This window comes from Leopardus geoffroyi, chromosome B1 (genome assembly GCF_018350155.1).
Source record: "Leopardus geoffroyi isolate Oge1 chromosome B1, O.geoffroyi_Oge1_pat1.0, whole genome shotgun sequence".
Classification (NCBI taxonomy): domain Eukaryota; kingdom Metazoa; phylum Chordata; class Mammalia; order Carnivora; family Felidae; genus Leopardus; species Leopardus geoffroyi.
Genome location: NC_059327.1, coordinates 51064827 through 51086369, shown reverse-complemented (window position 1 = coordinate 51086369; position 21543 = coordinate 51064827). Strand labels below are relative to the sequence as shown.

Sequence of the window (21543 nt, the reverse complement as noted above, 5' to 3'; positions counted from 1 at the left end):
ACCCTCTGGAAAGCCTTCCCATCTCCCCCAGGTCAGAACTCAGTACCCTCTTACGTGTGTTCCTAGAGCATCCTGAGCTTGTCCTTGTTGTCACACTTATCAAATTGTCCTAGGTTGCTGTATGTGTGTTGTCTTCTGCCATTGGACTGTGAGCCAGTTTGAGAGCAGAGATTGAGCTGAAATGATTTGTATTGGTCCCACCTGCCTCCCATGCATCCCAGGGCCTAAGGCAGTGTCTTTTTTTTTTTTTTTTAATGTGAAATTTATTGTCAAATTGGTTTCCATACAACACCCAGTGTTCATCCTAATAGGTGCCCTCCTCAATGCCCATCACCCACTTTCCCCTCCCTCCCACCCCCATCAACCCTCAGTTTATTCTCCGTTTTTAAGAGTCTCTCATGGTTTGCCTCCTTCCGTCTCTGTAACTTCTTTTCCTTTCCCCTCCCCCATGGTCTTCTGTTAAGTTTCTCAAGATCCACATACGAGTGAAAACATGGTATCTGTCTTTCTCTGTATGACTTACTTCACTTAGCATAAGACTCTCCAGTTCCATCCACGTTGCTACAAAAGGCCATATATCATTCTTTCTCATTTTAAGGCTGTGTCTTAAACATGGTAGATAGTCTGTGTTTTGATTGAACTGAATATGTAATTGCAGATCATTGATTTATGACCAGTAAGTATGGATATTATTGAAAGAAATTAGGATGCAATTCAGACAAATAACCTACAATATTAGGTTGCAATTTGAGAAGCCAACTCATATTTGTACCTCTCAGTACAAACTATTTAGAAAGTAACATACCATTCACTACAGCAAACTGTGAAAGAAAGAGGTCCCAGGCCATTACTGAGAGCAATGGAGGTGTAGAAAACAAACTGACTGTGGAAATGGCTCTATCTCCTAGCAGCTGTGTGACTTTGGGGAAGTTGCACAGCCTTTCTGAGCCTTGGATTCCCCTTCTATAAAATGGATGTAAGAATTCTGCCAGTCTAACAAGGCTTCTCAGAGAATCAATCAGATAATATATATCAAGGGACTTCAGAAATAAAATGTGCTATTCAAATGAGAAAACTTACATAATTATTTTGGAAATCCTACTGTGATAAGAAAATTTTTATGGTTAATATATGATTTATCCCCTTTTTTGGACTGTAAAGCAGGGATGAGTTGGAAAGAGCGGAAAGCACTATTTATGGTTTCACACCCCTGTGTTGGTAAAGGGTCTGATACTTTGGGATAGCTCCTTTGAAAATACAAACTATTCTCTTGGGGGACCACAGGCTTCTGGCTACCAAAAATACAGATACATAGTGTTAAATCTGGTTTCTCTACAATAAAAGCATTGAACAATCTCTTTTAGTTTTGGAAAGGTCAATGAGAAAAACTTATCATAACAAGGAAGATAAAGAGACTGGTAAGATATTTAAATATAATTATAAATATACAAGATGCAAATGCCATCTAGCTAATAGTTCCTATCAAATCACCAGAAACCCAATGCAAACACTAGATGTGTTGTCTTAGGGTCGCTCCCATCTGCCATTTACTTCACCACCAGTTGCAGAAAGCCCAAATGACACAAGCCTGTGGGCTGGCCCTGTGGCCATGCATACATTAGGTTGCCTGCAGACCATATAACCACTCACATGGCACCTTCACGCCAGCCCTATACATGACATGCATAGTAACCATATAGAAAGGCACACATGATGTTCAGGGGCCAGTCACAAAGCTGTCTTGATCCAACACACCTATCTGCTCACCTGTTATCATATAGTTTTTCATGGCACATGTGTGCTACCCATGTGCTAACTACACAGGTAGAGATTCATGTTGCTCCTGTGCAGGTCATAAACAATACAGGATGGCTACATACTAGCCAGTCCTGAATATTTATAATACCCATGCTAAAATCAAATATACACAATGTTTCCATATACATTCTGTCATCTAGAACTACATTGTCCATGTCTATACAACTGCCAAGTGGTTGCGTATCTATAATACCCAGGTGCTGGTCACGATACTGTCACACAGTGACCGTGTGTCAGGCACGGAATTATTGTGCCACTCCCCTTCAAGGTGGCATGCTTTTGTCTAGAATACAAGACTCGCCTCCATTTAAAGCCAAGAAATGTCTCCCAGCTATAAAGCCATACTTGCTACAATAACTTTAGGTTGAAGTCTGAAAAACTCCATTATGGCAAGTTCAATGGAAAAATAATGCAGAGAAATGTAAAATAAAGCCTGACCAATGGCAAGGAAACAAACCTCAAGCTGTAGTTGCATCTGCTCTAAAAGAAGAAAGGAGGGGCCTTTAACTCCTCTTGACACGGTGGATGGAAACCCTGGAATGAGGTTGGAGGGGGGGAGCCTCTGCTTTCTGTTTTTCCCCCAATTCTCCCAGGACTTGGGAATAGCTATGGCCAGGGCTCAGGGCTTTGGAATTACAGAACATTTCTCTACTATAGGAATGTTCCTTTGAGGTCAGCTAATTCAACTCTCCCGACACCACAGGTGAAAAAACTGAGGGGTAAGGTGATGGCCATGAGCCACACCACTGATTAAAGGCTAAAGTATATTCACAGTGACATACTTCACCACCAGATTAATTTTTCACTACAGAGAATACTTGGCTACTGAGCATATTTACTAATAACCAAAAAAAACATCATGGCCAGATCCAGCGAGAGGAAGGAAGTGGGAGGTGAGGGTGGAAAGTAGAGCTCAAGAGAAGGTTGGAGGTAGGCACTGGCAGGGAGGGACACTGAGCTGGGGGCAGGGCTTAGCTCAGGGCCCAGCTTTGACACGGGCTTTGACACTGACCATCCTCAAGGTCTAGAGGAAGCCACCTTCCCTTTCTCGCTGACCACTTCTTGGGCTATAAAAGGAGGGGGTTGGCCTGTACTGTCTCTTCTCACATTCACAATTCAGACAGGTGTGGGAGGTATCAGCACCATTTGATGTGTAAGGAAGCCTGCCATACAGGCTGCTGAAATTTAAGGGCAAAGCAGACACATGTCTGTCCATTGAGCTGTGGCCAGCCTAGATGGTACATCTTCATTCCCCTCTCCCTGGTTCTGAAGGTCTCAGATCAGCTGTCATCATCACACAGAAAGGCCAGTCCTCACAGTCTCCCTCCCTTCACAGAGGTGAACCTTCTGCCTCAAAACCAACAGGGGAGGCTGTGATCCTTGTTTTCGGACTGCTCCATGTTCATGCAGTGAGTTCTTTTAATCCTGAGAGCCTCAAAACTAAGCCTAAAACACCAATTTTTAGAAATGTAGAGAAATGTTTCAGACGTTTCTATAGATCAGGAAATGTTCACTGCATGAATAGCACTCTAGCAAAACTAGGCCAGCGACCCAAGTCCTTAGTAAGTGGAATGCAGTATTTTAAAGACATCACCATCTTCCCACTCACTGTTCTGTCACTTCCTTTCACGTGGGACAAATGAAGCCATGAACAAATAAGGCTGTGAATCAGTCTTCCTGGACTCAAGGGCACATCAGGCTGGGACAGTGGGTGACAGACGTGGTAGGTGTGGTCACATAGCAGAATGGACCTCTAAGCATGGTTAGCCAGAGATCAGAAGTGTGGCCCTGGGGACACACCCGCCTCTTCTGAACACAGTGTCCTCACCCGTGTCACATCAGCATTGGCTTTACATGATCTCCAGCAAACTTTCTTGGACTCACTGGATTTACAATTAGTAAAATTCCCACAGAATCATCAATGAGTGATGAAAAACATTTTAACAGCGTTCTAATTAAAGATACGATTTTGGTTTTTATCATCTAGAATGCTACAAATACCTACAATTGTCTGCTGTGTCCCAGGCAGTGCCTAAGATGCCTCACAAAGCAGAGTAACTTCCCCCAGACAGGGCCAATATAAAGAATCATGCCCATTTTCAGATGAAGAAACCAGAAGTTGCCAAGAGCAAAAAAGAGAGCTACGTGTCAGAGCAGGACTGGAATCTAGGTTTTCAGTCACAACAATGAGGAATAAACCTCTTTTCTAACTGGGTTAAGCTGGGCTGTGTTATGGATGATTTAAAGGTTTCAGGGGAAAATAAAAGTGAAATGCAAAATTAGGCTAAACATTTTTTTAAAGTGTTATTATTATGGAGTTAAAATATAAGTAAATTCAAGAAATACTTCCCTCTGTTTTTGCTTTTTGAAGTCCCAGAACATGAGCTACATTTGAGAATGAATAGGATGCACCTTTAAAAGATCAGTTGGTTAAGTGTCCAACTTCAGTTCAGGTCACGATTTCGTGGTCCGTGAGCTCAAGCCTCGCATCAGGCTTTGTGCTGATAGTTCAGAGCCTGGAGCCTGCTTTGCATTCTGTCTCTCTCTTTCTCTCAAAAATAAATAAACACTAAAAAAAAAACCTCAGAGCACAATACCTCATACTGTTTTTAAAATATAATTTTATATCCTTCATTTCTTTATCTTTTAAATGGAGTTAATGTACGTCCACACCTCTTCAAAGGCTCAAGTAAGGTAATATGTACAAAACTGATAACCACAGTTCATAAAACAAATGTAAGGTGTTATTTCATTGTTGTAATTATGACTTTGCTTTGATAAGCATCTAAGAAGTTTCCCAAATCATCATGTGACAAATGGTTAGATGTATAACAATGTGATCTAAGTAGAAGTTTTCATTTTGCTTTCTGCGGTGACCTCAGCACTCACAGGGATGTCCCTGGCTTCCTGAGTGGGTGGGGAAAGCAAGCAGGAGCTGGGCCATGAGACCCAAAAGGCAAGAACCCTAATGGATGAGCCTGATCAGAGCTGACAGCTAACCAGACTAGTCTGGCTGGTCATCTGTCCTTGATGGACCCATTAACCAGATGATTGTCATGCCCTCGATTTTGCACAAGGAAACAGAAGACTGCCAACACATGACCATAGAAGGACCCCCCTTGACTCAACCTGGACACCCTCCCTCCACATGGATGGATGCCTGTGTTTCCTCACAGCAAGACCCTTTGTGGAGCACTATCCTGAACACACAGGCCCAGAGCAGTCTCCAAGTCAGAGAAATTCTGAAAGTGGCCCAGCCAGGTACCACAGGAATATAGAGGAGAGAGAGAGACTCCATTTGACCAGTGGATACAGCAGAGGTGGTAACTAGCCAGCCTGCAGCAGGAAGGACAATGTGAGCAAACCTTAGGAGCAGGTATGGGGGAGTCAGAGCACCTGAACCTGCCTGGCTTGAGCTGAGGTGTGCACACAGGGGTACACTGTGAATGACCTTGAATTTCAGGCAAAAGTGTCCGGTTGTTGGCAATGGGAATCAGTTAAGTCTTCTGAAAAAAGACTTCTGGGGGTGGGGCGCGGGGAATAAAAATTTTCCGAAAAAAGAAGTGCCAGGATGCTGAGGAAGGTTAATCAAGCAACAAAGCCAGATGACTGGGGAGGAGATAGGCAGGCAGACGAGGGGGTGCAGGGGCTCCTCCAACCCATCCCAGGAAGTAGCAGGAAGAGAAAAGACACATTAGGAAGGAAATCTGTCTGGACTCTTATACTCCCCCTCCCCCCCCCCCCCCCCACAAACACTTTTTTTTAAAGAGAATAATGGGATTACTGAAGCAGTAACAAAAAAGTTAGGAAGATAGGAAAACACAAACATTGATAAATTAATTCCATGGGTTTTTAGCGCCCAATAACTACTTTAAAAAATATATATTGCAGGGGCATCTGGGTGGCTCAGTCGGCTGAGCATCCGACTTCAGCTGAGGTCATGATCTCTCAGTTCATGGGTTCAAGCCCCGTGTCGGACTCTGTGCTGACAGCTCGGAGCCTGGAGCCTGCTTCAGATTCTGTGTCTCCCTATCTTTCTGCCCCTCCCCTGCTTGTGCTCTCTTTCTGTCTCTCTTAAGAATAAAGGAGCATTAAAAAAATTTAAAATGATGTATTGCAAAAGGAACTGAATATACTTTTTGACCCTTACACTATAATTACACTGCCTTCTCTCACCGCAACTCCAAAATAACCCAAAGTATGTCTGGTACAAGTACATCACTCCTCGATTCAGAAGCTACTGCAGTGGTTCTCAAGCCAGGCTACACATTTAAAATCACCTGGGGAACTTGAAAAACTACAAGCGACAGGGTCCTTCTCAAAGAAACACTAATTGGACTGTCTGGGGTGCGACCCAGGTGATTCTGACAGACTGTCACCGATCTGAACCAGTGCTCCGGTTCAGTGATTCTCAACTGGAGACAAGTGTCCCCTAGGGGACATTTGATAACGTCTGAGGACAGTTTTGGTTGATGTGACTGGGGCAAGGTGGTGGTAAGAGAGCTGCTGGCATCTGGTAGGATAGATCAGGGTAGCCGCTCAACATTCTACAACGCACAGGACAGCCCCCCAACTCCCCAACAGAGAATTACCTGGCTCCAAATGTCAATTGTTGAGAAGTCCCACTTTCCTTAAATACAATATTGAGGGCTGTGTTGTGTGTGCTATCTGGAGCTCGATGGAGTGGAAAGAAACCAAGATTTGAACACTGAGCAGGTCTCTTTCACCTCTTGGAGGCTCAGTTTTATCACCAGAAAAGTGGGAGATACTCTCTCCTGTCTTACAGGCTGTTTTCAAGCTAACCCGACAACTATGATGCATTTGCTCTGCTTCACCTACCTTCTTGGCCTTACAAGCTTTCAAACAGAGATGTTCATATGTCTAGAATGTTCCCTGGGGTGGGGGTGGGCAGTAAATCTATGAGAACTCACAGGTAGCAGTGCCATGGAGCATCCTCTAGCCTGGCTGCGTAGGGTGATCAGCTGTGCAGGGCAGCAGTTGCTAGAAATGCAGAAACTCAGGCTGCCCCCCACAGGCCGGCTGAATCTGCATTTTCCCAACCCCCCCCCCCCCCCATGATTCACATGCACATTAACATTTGAGCGGCATGGCTCAACCAGCTTGCAGGTCAGTTTATGCCACTGCAGACTCTGAAGGCTTGGTTAAAAAAAATAATAAACCCTAAAAAGACTCTCCTCAAAGGGTGAGCATCACATTCTCCTCTGGAGAAGGGCATCTAACACAGTTTAGAGATCCAAAGCCAAATGCATTTCACCCCATAGTTTTGGAAATAAAACCACGTGCACGTGTTAAATTAGACCAGCGGTTTTCAAAGTGTAATCCCAGGATCATTGGTATCATCTGGGAACTTGTTAGACAAATTTTAGGGTGAGGGCCCAGTCCATTCAAGGTGGTTCCCAACCACCTGGTGTGATTTAATAAGCCCTCCTGGTGCTTGCAATCCACACTAAAGTTTGAAAACCACGGGGCAGCCTATAGCCCTTATGAACACGGATATGAATGCCCACAGATGTGAATGTTCACAGCCTTTGATCCAGTGGTGCCACCACTTCTGAGAATCTCTCCTAAGGAAAGAACCGTTCCTCTGCTGTTGGACGGTTCTGTCAGTCATGTTCTAATATGCCTAACGAACATCATCCTATGACAATCTCTTTTTCTTTTCTGCTTCAAGCATGTCTATCTCACCCCCACCCATTCTTTAGCTGCTGTCCACATCTTCCCAAAGACTAATCAGAGAAAAGTAATTGATGCAAAAATAACGTGAGACAGTGGAAAAGTCTGGAATCAGACAGGCCTAGATTGTCTCTTGCACTTAGCTATGAAACTCTGGTGAGTTATTTCACCTCTGAGCTCCAGCTTCTCCACTTGTAAACTGGAGATGATAATACTTACCTCATAGAACCATTGTTTCAGTACATACTCATTTATCATTATTTTTAATAAATAGGCAACAATACTGAAATATACTTGAATGGCAGCTATGTTTTGAAATTTTAAGAGGAATTGACATGAGACTGTCCCTCCATCACCACCTTCCTTGAAATACCCATAGATAGACACCGAGGAATGGGTTATGACGAAGGGAGGAACACTTTTCCAGAAAGCCACCCTCTGCTGGTCTCCATGACAGATGATTGTCTTCCTCCATCGCTATTTACACTTACCACCTTTGCAAGTTCCTCTTCTTTAGCTCCCTCCACAATTGTTGATGTTCTGTCCTTCGCCTGATTTTGTAGGACACCTCCCCTGCGGTGTGTGACACGTGCACACATCACTCAACCAGTCTTTAAATGCTAACCACTCCTACCTTTGAATCTTCTTCACTGCATCCCCAGCTTCAGACCTTTATTTCACTGACTTCTGGAAGTCTCCACCTGGACTGTCCAGTGAGGACCCCAGATGCCACACAGCCCACACAGTCCCTTTCTCTGAGAGCCAGCACTCCCGATCTCCTAACAAGAGAATAATCTTTTAAAATTGCAGAACTGATCTTCTCACACCCCTGCCCCACCCTGCCCCAGTCATAAATCAAATCCATCTTGTCACATCTCCCACCTCCTCTTTTCCCCCCATCTGGCACCTTCTACCTGCGATATGCCACCCACCCTTCTGACAGGTTCTCTCCTCAAGCAAACTCAATTTGGGCTGCTCTGAACTCCTCTCAGCTAGGCCTAGCTTTTGGACTTCTGTGTTCGTCTCTATTTGCCCAATTTTAGCAAGAACCATGCTAAGTCAGTTCAGCTGGAACCCCCACCCTCTATATGTGATCACCCTCACACTACTGGGTGTGTTTACCCTTGATGTTAGTCATTTTCCATGCAATGACCCCCCACCAGGCTCTTTAGCTATAAATCCCCATTTTTTCCTGTTGTATTTGGAGATGAGCCCTGTCTCTCTCCCCTACTGCATAATGGCCAACTTTGAATAAACTCTTCCTTACCATCTTTATAAGTATCATGAATAATTTTATTTTTCAACAGTTCCCCAAATAGGACTCAAATGTGAGTCCTACATAGACTAGCAGTAATCAATCCTGGTTGCATCCTGGAAATATCTGGAAGCTTCTTAAAAAAAAAAAAAAGTCTGTTTATGTCTGGCTCCCACCTCAGACTAGTTAAACATCAGAATAGGTGTGGGGGAGTGAGCAGGAAGTATTTTAAATTCCACAGGTGACCTCAATGAGCAGCCAGAGTTGAGAACATCACCACCTAGACAAATCAATTCTGCAGATACTATTTTGAGAGGCCACACTGACCATCATTAGGGTGTTTATCACCTTGTACCATCATTTTTCAGAGGGCAGGGATTCTGGCTTTTCAGTCTTTGGATTCCCAAAGTGGGTGGCAAGATGCCTGGCAATGCTTTTGAACTGATTCGCAGGAGTCAGAGCAAGTAGGCTGGGGTAGAGGAAGAGCCTCCAGTTTCAAGGCAAGCTGCTACTACTTCTCCCATTCACAAGGGCACAGGAGTTGTCACATAGTTCTCCAGGGTGACACAACCCTACATGGCAGGCATTTTCAATTTAAGGTACAAGCTCTGGGCTCATAGCTGTCCTAAATTGCAGGTAAATGTCACAGTTAGCATTTTAATGTGTAGCTTCATGAAACATGGGTGGTCTAGAGTCATTGATTTGGGGGTGGATCTCAGCTCTGCAGGCATCAGTCACATGAACACAGTCACACTTCCTGCCCTCCACACCCGTGGGAAAGGAATTGGGGTGAGTAGATGTAGAAGGTCCCTAAAGTTCTTTCCATCTGTAACATCCTACAGTGCTCTGACAAACAAAATAGAAATGCCTGTCCTTAGTGGTGCATAAATAAAGCAGAAGTTATCAAAATGAGGGTGACAGTGATCAGGAAGGAAATTCACAAAGGCAACCAGGCTCAGAAGTAGCCTGCAATTTTACAACCCATCACTGGGCTTTGTCTGTGAAGATTATTGAAAGAAGAGAGGTATGACTTGGGGTGGTCAGAAGAATAATTCCAATCATGTTTCCTGAAATAATGTACTTTATATTCCTTTTGATTTCAAGGTGTCTGATACAGTTTCCAAAACATTCTTGCAAATGTCAAACTCCCTGTCAACCCTAAACCACCTGGAAAAAAATAACTGACAGGCAGCTAAATTAAGGAGCTATAATTTTGCTGAAGTGTTTCAGGGACCTTTTAAGCCACAAGAACCAAATTGGTATTGCTTCAGTAGATCCCAGAAGCTGCTTGAGCTAGAATAGACCACAAAACTTGCCCTCTCTCTCTCTCTTACACACACACATACACATACACATATGCATACAAACAATGGTAACTATCTGAAGAGATGAATGTGTTAATCAGCTTGAATATGGTGATCGTTTCATAGTATATATGTAGATCAAATCACCAAATTGTACACCTTAAATGCATACAATTCCTAATCGTCAGATAGATCTCAACTGAAAAAAAAACTGACCCTGTGTGAAATGAACCAGAACACTTTTCCATCACAGGACCCCATTTACCCTACTTGTCATGCTGAGCTTCCCTTGACCCACAGCACAGAAGCAATCCTGCTGAGGCCTGAACCCCACCCTCATTCCCTGCAGCTCTCTTGCCTCGTAGATGGCAACAGAATTGGCAAGAACCCTTCCCTGGACAGTTCTGACCCAGCCATCAACTGGCTCTGAGGACCTCAGGGCTCGACTATTCTGCCTCACAGAACAGGTGACTGAAATAAGTTTTCTCTCATGGATACTACCATAGTTCTAGGAAAGCTCCACACCTCTCCCCTTTTCAGAAAGGGCTGGTCTGGGAATTCTATTCTCACACCCAGCAGCTCAGGAGAAGACGGCAGTTCTAAAGAAGGAAAATGTATTTAGGAAGCTGAATACCTACAAGGGGGTTGGCTGGGAAGGGAGGGAAGTGGGATCTAAGGTGGGTAGGAACAGGGAAGTCAGCAGGGGGCTGACTATGTGAGTTCAGTCTGTACTAACAGCTTGTTGGTGGCAGAGTTGGACCTCTTCCAAGCATGGCTTTGTCTTCTATGACTGGGAGGGTGTATCTACTTAAAAAGAAGAAATACCATTCCAGCCCTTGAATGACCCCCTCAAGACCTTTGCCAGCTGCCAAATATGAAAAAAAGAGCTGAGATGTTTGCCATATGAAAATGTGGCTAGTGGCCCCCAAAGGCCCACTGGCCAGATTTTCATGAGATGCTTTGGCAAAGCCCTCTCCTGGCACCACCTTCACAACTCTTTTCCAGGTCTCCAAATGAGAGGCAGGTGTGGAATGACAGCCTCTGGTCATTTTGCAAATCGGCACTCAAGGTGTGCCACCCTCCCAGGTCAAGCTAAGCCTCTACGTCAGCTGCTACCAGTGGGTCTTGGCACTAAAAGCAGTTCATGGGAGACTTTGGTGACAAGCATCTCCTCAAAACCAGTGTGGGTCGAGGGATAAAGAGTAAGGAGGCATGGCCCTGGACTCTTAGCTTAAAGACACGAGAGAACCACAACGCAGGGGAGGGGATGCATATGGGCAGAGCTGTCTCCTAGTCCAAAGGCTCCTGATTGCTGGCAGTGTTCAGTGACTTGCAGAAGCAGCCAAAGGAGGGGAAAGAGGTTGCTCCATCTGTTGGAGTGAAAATAAAAACCCACAACCAAGTAATATACAACAGTTCTTGTCCTAGTCCAACGGTCACTGCAGGCCACTTAATCTCGTTGGGCCTCAGTTTCCTCAACTATAGTGTAGGCAGAGAGACCCCTATCTCACAGAATGAAGTGGTTCTCAGCATTACTATTCTCCAATTACATGTTACTTCTTCAGTTACCTATTGGTGATCTGGGCCCTGCAGGTCTGCCCTGGGCATCTAGGATCACAACAATGGCAGTACCTGAGGTGGGGCAGGAAGCAGAATAACCCAGGGTGATTTTTCCAGCCCCCAGGGATGGTCCTATTTTCAGAGCTCTCTGAAATAGTTCCTAGATCTCTAAGGAAAAGCATGGGTCTCATTAGCTTCCTGAGGGTCTGCCCTGGCTCTGCTTTAACACTGCAGGGTGGAACAGAATCTAGTACCTCGATCATTACAGGGAGGGTGGGGCAAGTTGTTCCCCTTGGTGGTTCGATTAGCAACTGCAGAAAGGATGCCAGAACCTACAGCATCTAGCCCCAGGGGTGGGAGCAAGCGTGTTCCCACCTACCAGCCTGGCCTCCAGGACAGCTCGTGGGCCTGACTCCAATGTGAAGAAGGGTGGTGGAAACGCTCTGGAGAGGGACCAGTGTGACAGACCCAGCTCCAGGATGGAAGAAGCCTCATGGCCCCCTTCCTCCCCACTCTTCTGAAATGTTCCAGGAATTCTGCAACTCAGGCCACTTCCTTTCTGAGGCTCTGGAAATGAGCCCTAAACAAAACACCTGCTGACGATTTATTTGGTCAGGGCAAAAAAAGCTAAAGACGGGAGGGAATGAACTGTTCTATGTTAGGAAGAGGGTGGATCCAAGAGAAAAGGAAGGAGGGAGAAAAAAAAATCTTATACCAAAGTAAAGCTGGAAGATGAGCATGGGCCAGAGGGAGGTGGGAAGAAAGGAGGACAAAGGCGGGAAAGCTGAGCAAGGGAGAGGCTGGGGAGAGACCCACTGCAGAAGATGCCATCCCAGCATCCTTTCAGGGGCCATAGGGCAGGCAGATACAGGACATCCATCCATCCATCCATCCATCCATCCATCCATCCATCCAAACAAAAAATTACCAAGTATGTATTGTGAGTCAAGCATCTTTCTGGTTTCTGGAGACAGAGATGAAAAAAACACAGTCTTTAGTCTAGAAAAGGAAAGAAATGTAGGCCACATGTAATTGCATTTTACCATCCTGAGCTGTCCCTAGGAGGGTCAAGAATCCAGGGCATTTCAACCGGCATGGGCTAACCAGGATAGCTGCACAGGAAAGGGCCATACCATCAATGTATTATATAGGTCCCTTGGAATAGCCTTAAAGAAAGCAGTTGCAAAACTGAATACTAACAATGCCGTCAAAGGGAAGTGAGGTTCATGCCCTGTGGCCTGACCTTCCATACACAGTGCAGGGAGTGTTTTCTCCAGTTGCCCATGCAAAAGGCCAGGCCTCTTCCGAGCCCTGTAGACATTGTTCTGGAAATGCTTCTGGCAGGAGGTGACCCTTCTAGCTGAGTCTTAAATCATGAAGACTCATATCCACAGACAAAGGAGAAGGACACATTCTAAGCAGGGAAACAAGACCCAATAGAACCCAAAGCAAGCCAAGAGCAAGCACGGCCCAGTTACGGCTGGAACATGCTGGGAGATGCAAGGCAGAGGAAACTGAAGAGAGAGACCAAAATCAAGGTCGAAACCAGCATTCTCCATCATGTGTCTTTTTTCACTGGAACTTTTCTCCCCCCAGTGCACATGAATGCTTTCAGGTTAGGTGGGCTCTCCAGTTCGTTATAGGCCCGCTCTTTCCTATGGACTGGCCCAGTCGAAAATTATGGTACCAGCCTGCCCCTTCTAGGCATCTGAATTCAGTTTGTGATCTGTGAGCCAAATAAGAAAGAACCTACTTTGCTACATCACGAGGAGTAATGCGCAGCTGCTGACTGGACATAAATGGAGACCGGCACTCACAGAACAGCCGATTTCACAAAAGATACCCTAAGGATTTCTCTTAGACCTGGCAATCCCGCATCCACGGATTTATTCTAACAAAATCACTTTTAATAAGATACAGTATTATTTATACGGCCGAAGAATGATCAGTGGGTTTGTCACAACAAAGGGACTACCACTAGGGGCCATGCCGGTCAAGCTACGTGTTTCGGACTCCAAAAGGACTATACCAGGCTGGGAGCAAGAAGGAAACAAGAGGGTGCACAGGTGTGGAAGAGGGAGAAGGTGGAGGCAGCCCAAGAAAGAAGGAGGGGCCTTCCTGCTGGGGACCAGGATGGTCAGGAAATGACCGACAGCAGGCCTGGCACAGGGCAAGGCCACAGGCTTCTAGCCCGTCAGAGCAGGAGAAGCTCCCATCTCCACCCCGACACCATGCCCCCCGTGCTGATGCCACCTGCGAGTGACATGAGAAGCTACTCAGGTTAACAAAACTCAGGAGAATTGCCGTTGTGATACATCACTGCAGATTTAGTATCTGTTCTGGGTTTCTTGTTGCTTTTTCCATTAAGTAGCCTTTTTCTGATAATCTCACGTTGAGGACTTACAGAAAGGTCAGATGCTGAGCTAACAGGAGGTCAAGTACAATGCCCCAGAAGCTGACTTCTCCCTGGACAGGCGGGCAGCTTCTCCAATAGTGGAAAGCAGCAAGTTGCCAAATGTCTAGGGACAGGTGGTCAAGCATGTAAAGCCAGTCACATGAAGGAAGTGTTTTGCACTCACTGAAAACGACAAGTATGAAGGTTACAAAGTAATGTGGGGAAAAAAGTACTAATAATGTTGTGGAAAAAGTCTAGCACAAAAAAGTATATAATGTCATCCATGTAAAAACGACGTATGCAAATGGACAAAGACAAAAGAAAACTCAGAAAGATAAAAACAGTGGGGCAGAGGGCTATAGGTAATTTTTCAAAGTATCTTTATTCTTACAGGGTTGTCTTAGTATTGCAATCCAGTTTTACATAAGAGAGAAACACACACACACACAATGGTTCTCAAACTACAGGGCTGGGCTGGTACAGTAGTAATCTAACTTTGGCCTCCCTGGGATCACTTATAGGGCTTGTTAAACTGATTGCTAGGCCCATCCCCGGGGTTTCTGCATCAGTAGATCTGGGGTGGGGCCCAAGAATTTACATTTAAAGGGGTGGCTTAGTTGGTTAAGCATCCAACTCTTGGTTTCGCATCAGGCTCTGTGCTGACAATGTGGAGCCTGCTCAGGATTCTCTCTCTCCCTCCCTCTCACTCTGCCCCATACGCCCTCAAAATAAACAAACGTTTAAAAAGAAGAATTTGCATTTTTAATAAGTTCCCAAATGATGCTGCTGTGGGCCCATGCTTTGAGAACCACTGGGCTAGTGTGTGGTCTCTATGAAAGTATGAACCTTGAGCTGCTGAGGAGGATGTCAGGAGCCAATATGGTGAGGTCTCCAGCGTTGCCACCCTGATCAGAAAGTCCCTCATGGCTCACAGAGACCGAGAGACTGCTACAGATGGGTGAGGTGCCAGGCCCCCTAGTTTCTGGGGGTGCCATGGTGTCTGACTCCAGGGCTCCCTAGTAGATACTCCTTTAAGGCAGCTGCTCATTTAAGGAATCTCTCGCCGGGTGACTGCTTTTCCACATCTGCTCTTCTCTGCAGTCCCCTAGAATCCAGAACATGGAGCTTCACAACATCAGGGCCCATGAGTGATCTACCCCCACTGCCAGCTTTCATATGGGAAGAAACCAAGGCCCAGAGTAGAAAACCATGCAGCTGGCTCCTGGCAGATCTGAGACTAGAACCCAGGGCTCCTGGATCCTGAGCCATAGCTCTTTCTTTCCCATTATGCTCTGTGCTCTCAAAAACCAGCGGAGCTCCTCTGCCAACATTCAGTCACTGATAAAGATATCTGCTGGCCCGGCCACCCACAGCCTTTCACCCTGAGCAGGTGTTGCTGATTAGAAGCTTCTGTGCTGGGGCCAGCACTCCCAGTGTGGGGGTCACATGCATGCTGCCACTGCCCAAGTTCAAACCGAGACCCTCCTGGACCACAAGTGCCAGCGCTGCCAGGAAACTTATTCCTGGGGTCTGTGTTAAGCGGCGTCCAGCTGGTTGGCCCTTGGGAGACTCTGAACCCCCTCCTCACCCAGCACTTTGGTATTCATGACCCTCCTTTGAAAAGGCGTTTTGGCAGCAGGAGTTTGCCCTGTGAACTTGCCATAATTAAAGCCACCCAGAGAGACTCAGCAGACGCTCAAATCTGATTTCAGAGCCTGAAATCAGTTGGCCCAGTGTTCTGAAAGGCACACATTGCCTGCTGTCCCCTAGCTCCAGTTCACAGGCCTCCAGGGGTCTCCATGAGACATTTTGGTACTATATCTTGCTGGGTAGATGCAAACCCAAAAGGTTGTAAGTGCAGAGTGCATTTCTGGGTAAAAATATCTGCATTCCTTACCTCATTTACCCCCAGCCCCATTTTTCACCCATCCAAAGGATACAGAGAAACCATACCTTCTAACAGAGTCCTTTACTGTTACTGTAATAAACTTTTGCCGAAGTGAACAAAGAATCAATATCTGCTAATGGAAAAACATTGCTACTAGTATTATCAGAGAATCTGGTTCTTAATAGGTCAAACTGTGCTTCAAATCAGAGGCCCCACATAGATGCTGGCAGAAATCTCCTTAAAGGGGATTCAGGCCACCTTCAGGTTTGGGATTTTGCCAGCCAAGAATGTCAAATGTAATTAATGTAAAACCATGCAGGCAAACTGGCCTGGTTTTTACCCTCTGGCTGGGTCCACCTGTATAGTAGGTGAATTATTCCCCAAAACAATGTTGTGATCATTAGTTTCAGTAAGATGGATCACCATGGACCTTTCACACAGCTGCATAACATGAACTGTCACTAGAAGTTAAGGCATAACTTTGTAGCCCCATTTTACAGATGAGGAACCCAAGTCAGATCCAGAAAGCTTGAAAGGCTTACCCATGATCTCACAGTGAATAAATTTGGGCTTAGACTCAGTCCTCTTGAGCCCCACACCTTTCTACTTCTTTTTCAAAGTTTCAGAAAAGTCTTTTTTTTTTTAAACCCACGTGCAATGATACAGTGAAGAAGGCACCTCCATATTGCTTGTGGCTAACCCCAGGAATATCTGATTCCACTAGAATATGATATCTTTAAGGAAAAGGACTTTTGATTATTTGCCTTAATATATTCAGCACTTGGCTTATTCCAGCTCATTGTATACAAACACAGAATGCTGGTAGTTATAAGAGTTGACAACTCTAACCTCAATCAAAGTTGATATAAAGCTAAAACTGGTTTAAAATTCCAATAAAGTGAAAAATAGGATTTCCTTGGGGTTTGAAGTGCTCCATAATAGCTAATATGCATTGAGTACTTATTGTGTATCAGGCTGTTCTTCTGTAATTTACATGGAATAACTTATATACTGTTTACCAAATCCTAGAAGGCAGGTGCTATAGTTGTCCTCATTTTACAGACTGGGTAAGTCAGGCTGAGTAGAGAAGGAACATGTGACACTGAAGAGCACATACTAAGTGGCCCAGCAGAGATTTGAGCCCAGACCATATAACAGCAGAACCCGTGATACTAACATTGCTATACTGCCCCTGGTTATGCACCTGACTAGAAAGGTAGGTGCAGTCCTGAAGGTGTCTTGCTGTTAAGCAAGCCAAGACGCTTTTGCTATTCCTGGTCAGACTGTAGGAGTGAGGGCTATGAGGATCCCCCCAAACCATGCCAGAAACATCAATGCCCTAAGGAATACATCATCTTATGTGTACAAGTTGCCCTAATGTTTGCCAAATGATTCAGTTAAAGGAATAGATGATCTATCTGCTAAGCACCAATGGGCTGCTGAGGCCATCGGAAGTGTAAGTCTGCAACCCAGAAAGGGATGTCACTAACAGAAGCCAGAACAAATCAAGTCAAGTTCCAGGAAGACATAATCATTCCAGGGCCCTTCAGAAGCACGGCCTTAATCTGACTGGGGCGGGGGGGGGGGGGGGGTGGGGAGCGGTAAATACTATTATTTTTTTTTTAACGTTTATTTTTTTGGGGACAGAGAGAAACAGACCATGAATGGGGGAGGGGCAGAGAGAGAGGGAGACACAGAATCGGAAGCAGGCTCCAGGCTCTGAGCCATCAGCCCAGAGCCCAACGCGGGGCTCGAACTCACGGACCGCGAGATCGTGACCTGAGCTGAAGTCGGACGCTTAACCAACTGAGTCACCCAGGCGCCCCGGTAAATACTATTATTAAGTAGGAACCTGTGTTAGTAACCGCCCCCGTCTGAAAATCCACACTAAAACTTCCTATAGAATGCTGATTTTGTTGACCTAATACTCAAGTCCACTCCTATATAAAGAAGTGAGAGGAAATTTCCTCCTGCAGTGGCCAAGCACAGGAATGACTCTGACCAAACATTTGTAGAAATCCCAAGGACTTGGTTTTGGCCCCCAACCCCCAGCTTGATGTTGGTCTTTGTGGGGTGGCAGACACCTGCAGGGTTTTACCTGTGTGTGTTCCCCTGTTCCCATTAGCGATGCAGCCTCCTGCAGGCAAAGAGACAGAAGAGAGCTTGATGCCTGAGTTACCAACAGGCTGCCATTCTGAAAAATCCAAAGGCAAGGGACCTGCTGCTGGTTAATGGGCATCACCCATTAATCCTGACTCCCTGCTGCTATTCGGCTGTTAAGGATGTGCGCCCTGCCCTCAGTCTCTACTTCCCCAAACACGTCCTGTTCCTATTGAGGCACCCACAGAATCTCTGGCTCCACAAAACACCATCCAATTGAGGCATTCAGAGAAACACACAAGCATATAAAGTCATATGCGGTAGTGCCCCAGAGATAGAGCTTTTCACCCACCTCTAGGGCCAAAGACCCACCCCACATGACCACATGTGGTGTGCATACCAGTAACTCCTGATTGGGTTAACTCTAACAGTAAGTCAGATTGCTACAGAGCTGATGCTAGCCTTATTTTTGTCCTTTCAAAATATTTTTTAATGTTTATTTATATTTGAAAGAGAGAGAGAAAGAGACAGTACGTGGGCAGGGGAGGGGCAGAGAGAGACAGAGACAGAATCTGAAGCAGGTTCCAGGCTCTGAGCTGTCAGCACAGAACCTGACACGGGGCTTGAACTCACGAGCCATGAGATCATGACCTGGGCCAATGTTGGATGCTTAACTGACTGAACCACCCAGGTGCCCCAGCTAGTTAATTTTTTCTAAATTTATTGTGGAGGGTGAGGCGGGAAGATATCAGAAAGAGAGGAAATAGCAGAAAGTGGAGGAGCAGATATGTGTCTGTACAAACCAATTTCTAAAAGTCTTTTGTCTGTTCAAATATACAAGAAATCTCAAAGATAAAATTGAGGGAGAAACACCAACTAAATGGTTAAGGTCTCTGAATGTTTCCAAGCAAAGACCGCTGACCCAGCCAGCTACATCTCCGTGATCCTCTTCCTGCCAATGTACAGTGGGAAGGGCACAGAAAGACCTACATTGTACTTTCACTTGTCATTTACCAGCTATAAGACCTGAGGCAAGTGATTTAATATTTCCGAGACTTAATCTAGTAAACTGGACTTGTAAGACCTTCGTCATAGAGTTCTATAAGACATATATGTAAAGCACCCAGTCTGGGTCCTGGAGCACAGGATTGCACATTAGCAGTTGCTTTTATTTCATGTCTAACACAGACCAGCAAAGATGTCGGGGTCTCCCCACTTCCCCTGAGGCAGCCAGCCGATCCCATACCACAAAGGCCCTGGAGTTGGAAGAATTGTTACTTCCTCCTATACTATACCTATCCGTAATCCCCAAATTCAATTCTGTGAGATCACTTCTGCACTTTCTTATCACAAACTCCACAGGCAAAGTGTTCTGGGACCAAAAGGATCCTAGGAATTTGGCCTAGAGAACAAAAGCCCATCAGCTCACCCGCACTGAACAGAAGGAGGCTTGACTTCTCCATCAATCAGCCTAATAGCAGGGGAAACATCTCCACTGCTGTTCCCTGTGTTTGCAGATAAGCCAGGAACAGGGTGTGCGGTGTGCTGGGGGAGGGCAAATACCACGGCCAAGGATGCTAAGGTGGCAGGAGTCACACACCTGCCCTCAGGTCTGGCCCTCGGTCTTTCTATGGATTCTGAAAGCCATTGGCCACAAGACTGATCCACAGCCAAGGCTGCACTTCAGTGGCCCTTAGATACACCCCTCCTCATGCCCTGTACCTGCTCAAAACTCTCCATAGCCTCCAGTATCCCATCAGGGCCACACTCCTCCATCTGACTATGAGGGCCCATCATGATCTGACCCATTCTCACTGCTTCCCACTTGATCCCCACAGCCCCTTGACATCTGCCTTCTCTCCTGGTGTCCCCAGAGTTCCATAAACCGCATATGTCTTGTCCCTGTGCCTCCTGTTCTACTGGCTTCCTTCCTGGAGCACCCTGCCTCCTCTCCCCAGAAAAACCTAACTTGATTTCAGCCAAGGGCCAGGTCCTGCCCTGCTTCATCCATGAAGCCCACCAAGGCAGCAGCACAGAGCCGTGTCAGCACAGTCAGGTAGGCCCAGCTTTGTACCCAGCTCCAGCTAACCAGCTAATTGTGGACAATTTACCTAACCTTTCCAGTCCTCCGTCTACTATTTGGAAAATGACAATAGTAAGTGCCTCATGGACTGGATGCGGGCTGCTAAATAAGATCGTGCTTGCAAACGTGCACTTAGCACAGTGCTTGGCACACAGTTAAACCTTTATAGGCATTCCCAGTTTTAATTTTAAAGGAGTCTAAGCCAGTTTTAGTTGTCTACCTCAACTTTTAAACCCTCATAAATGGCAGCTATTATTTTAATTATTATTTCCTGCCTATTCCAACCTTCTCTTACAAATTCCCATAGCACCTATAGTCTGTCTCATATCGTTCAGTGATATTCGTTACGGTTTTTCATACCTTAGCTTTGTCTAATTGTAGGTTTGCTCCCTTTGTTCACATCCAGAGAGAGGGAGGTGGGGGTAGATTCATGTCGACTGGATCATTTCTGTCACTAAGAACCCGGTGGATGTCTAAGTCAGTTCTCTGGGATTCAGTTTAGTTATCTAGAAATAGGGAAAATAGCACTTGCTCTACTTACCTCATAATGTTACTGCAGGGAGCAAAAAAATAGTGGTATATGTACAAGCATGTTATAGCTGCAAAGCACTACAAATGTCTAAGGAATCTGTTTATCTTATTTGCAAGCGTGGTGACGATAATCTCTGTGGAGTTCACTTGGAAAATTACTCCAAACACTTTCAGCTCAATGAGGCCTGTGATTGTAATAGTCTATTTCTTAATTCCTAATTGGACCCCTCTGGCTCATATGGCAGCGGCTGCCCAGCAGGGCCAATGACACCCAGTGAGAAAGCCCCAAGCAGAGCTGGAGGTGAAAGGTGGTAGGACCCATTGCCTGGATGAGAACAGCTCACAGAGCCCTCCCAAAGCAGAGGAAACCCCATGTGCAGAGGTATCAAAGGGAACAAAGAAGCTCATGGGGGTTGGCAGAGAAAAGGTAGCCTGGCAAATTGTGTACAGCTTTACGTGTCATGTTGGGGCGCCCAAACTCTATCATGGCCAGGGGACCAATCTCCTTTTCTCCCTTCCCAACTGGTAGGAATATATCTCCTTCCTGCTGTTTAGTTTGTTCAGGCAAAAAGCTGAGAACAAGACACAAACAATTATGTCACTCCCAAAGCGTAGGGGCCATCTGGGGGACGTCTTGTGCCAATGCTGCATTCATCACATGTCGGGTCAGGGAAACTGGGGAATGAGGTGAGGGCCAGCAGAGAGCTTTGGGGGCTAATGACATTCTTCCTGTGTCCAACATGGAGGACAGTCCACCGAAGCAGATGTCCTCCATAATGTATGTGCTTCCCCAGTCTTAAATCTGCACCACCTCTAACGGCTTACATGGCAAATTACTTCCTTTCTGACTTTCAAGTGCCTTCTGGTATTTATCTCCCTCCTGATCTTGTCCCAAAATAATATACCCTAAAAAGA

The 21543-nt window shown here is 45.7% G+C and overlaps 1 protein-coding gene across 17 annotated transcripts in view; it reads right to left on the bottom strand.

Annotated features, from left to right (window-relative positions):
* Window positions 1-21543, bottom strand: part of MSRA (methionine sulfoxide reductase A) — a 547769-nt gene that overhangs the window by 126305 nt on the left and 399921 nt on the right. The window contains exon 6 of one of the 17 annotated variants that reach the window (XM_045461948.1): window positions 18013-18051. The exons of 15 other annotated variants lie outside the window; for them this stretch is intronic. In XM_045461948.1, coding sequence (XP_045317904.1) covers window positions 18013-18051 — 39 coding nt within the window. Of the gene's footprint in view, window positions 1-14754; window positions 15132-18012; window positions 18052-21543 lie in introns of those variants that run through there. One more of the 17 variants, XM_045461986.1, reaches the window with a different exon arrangement.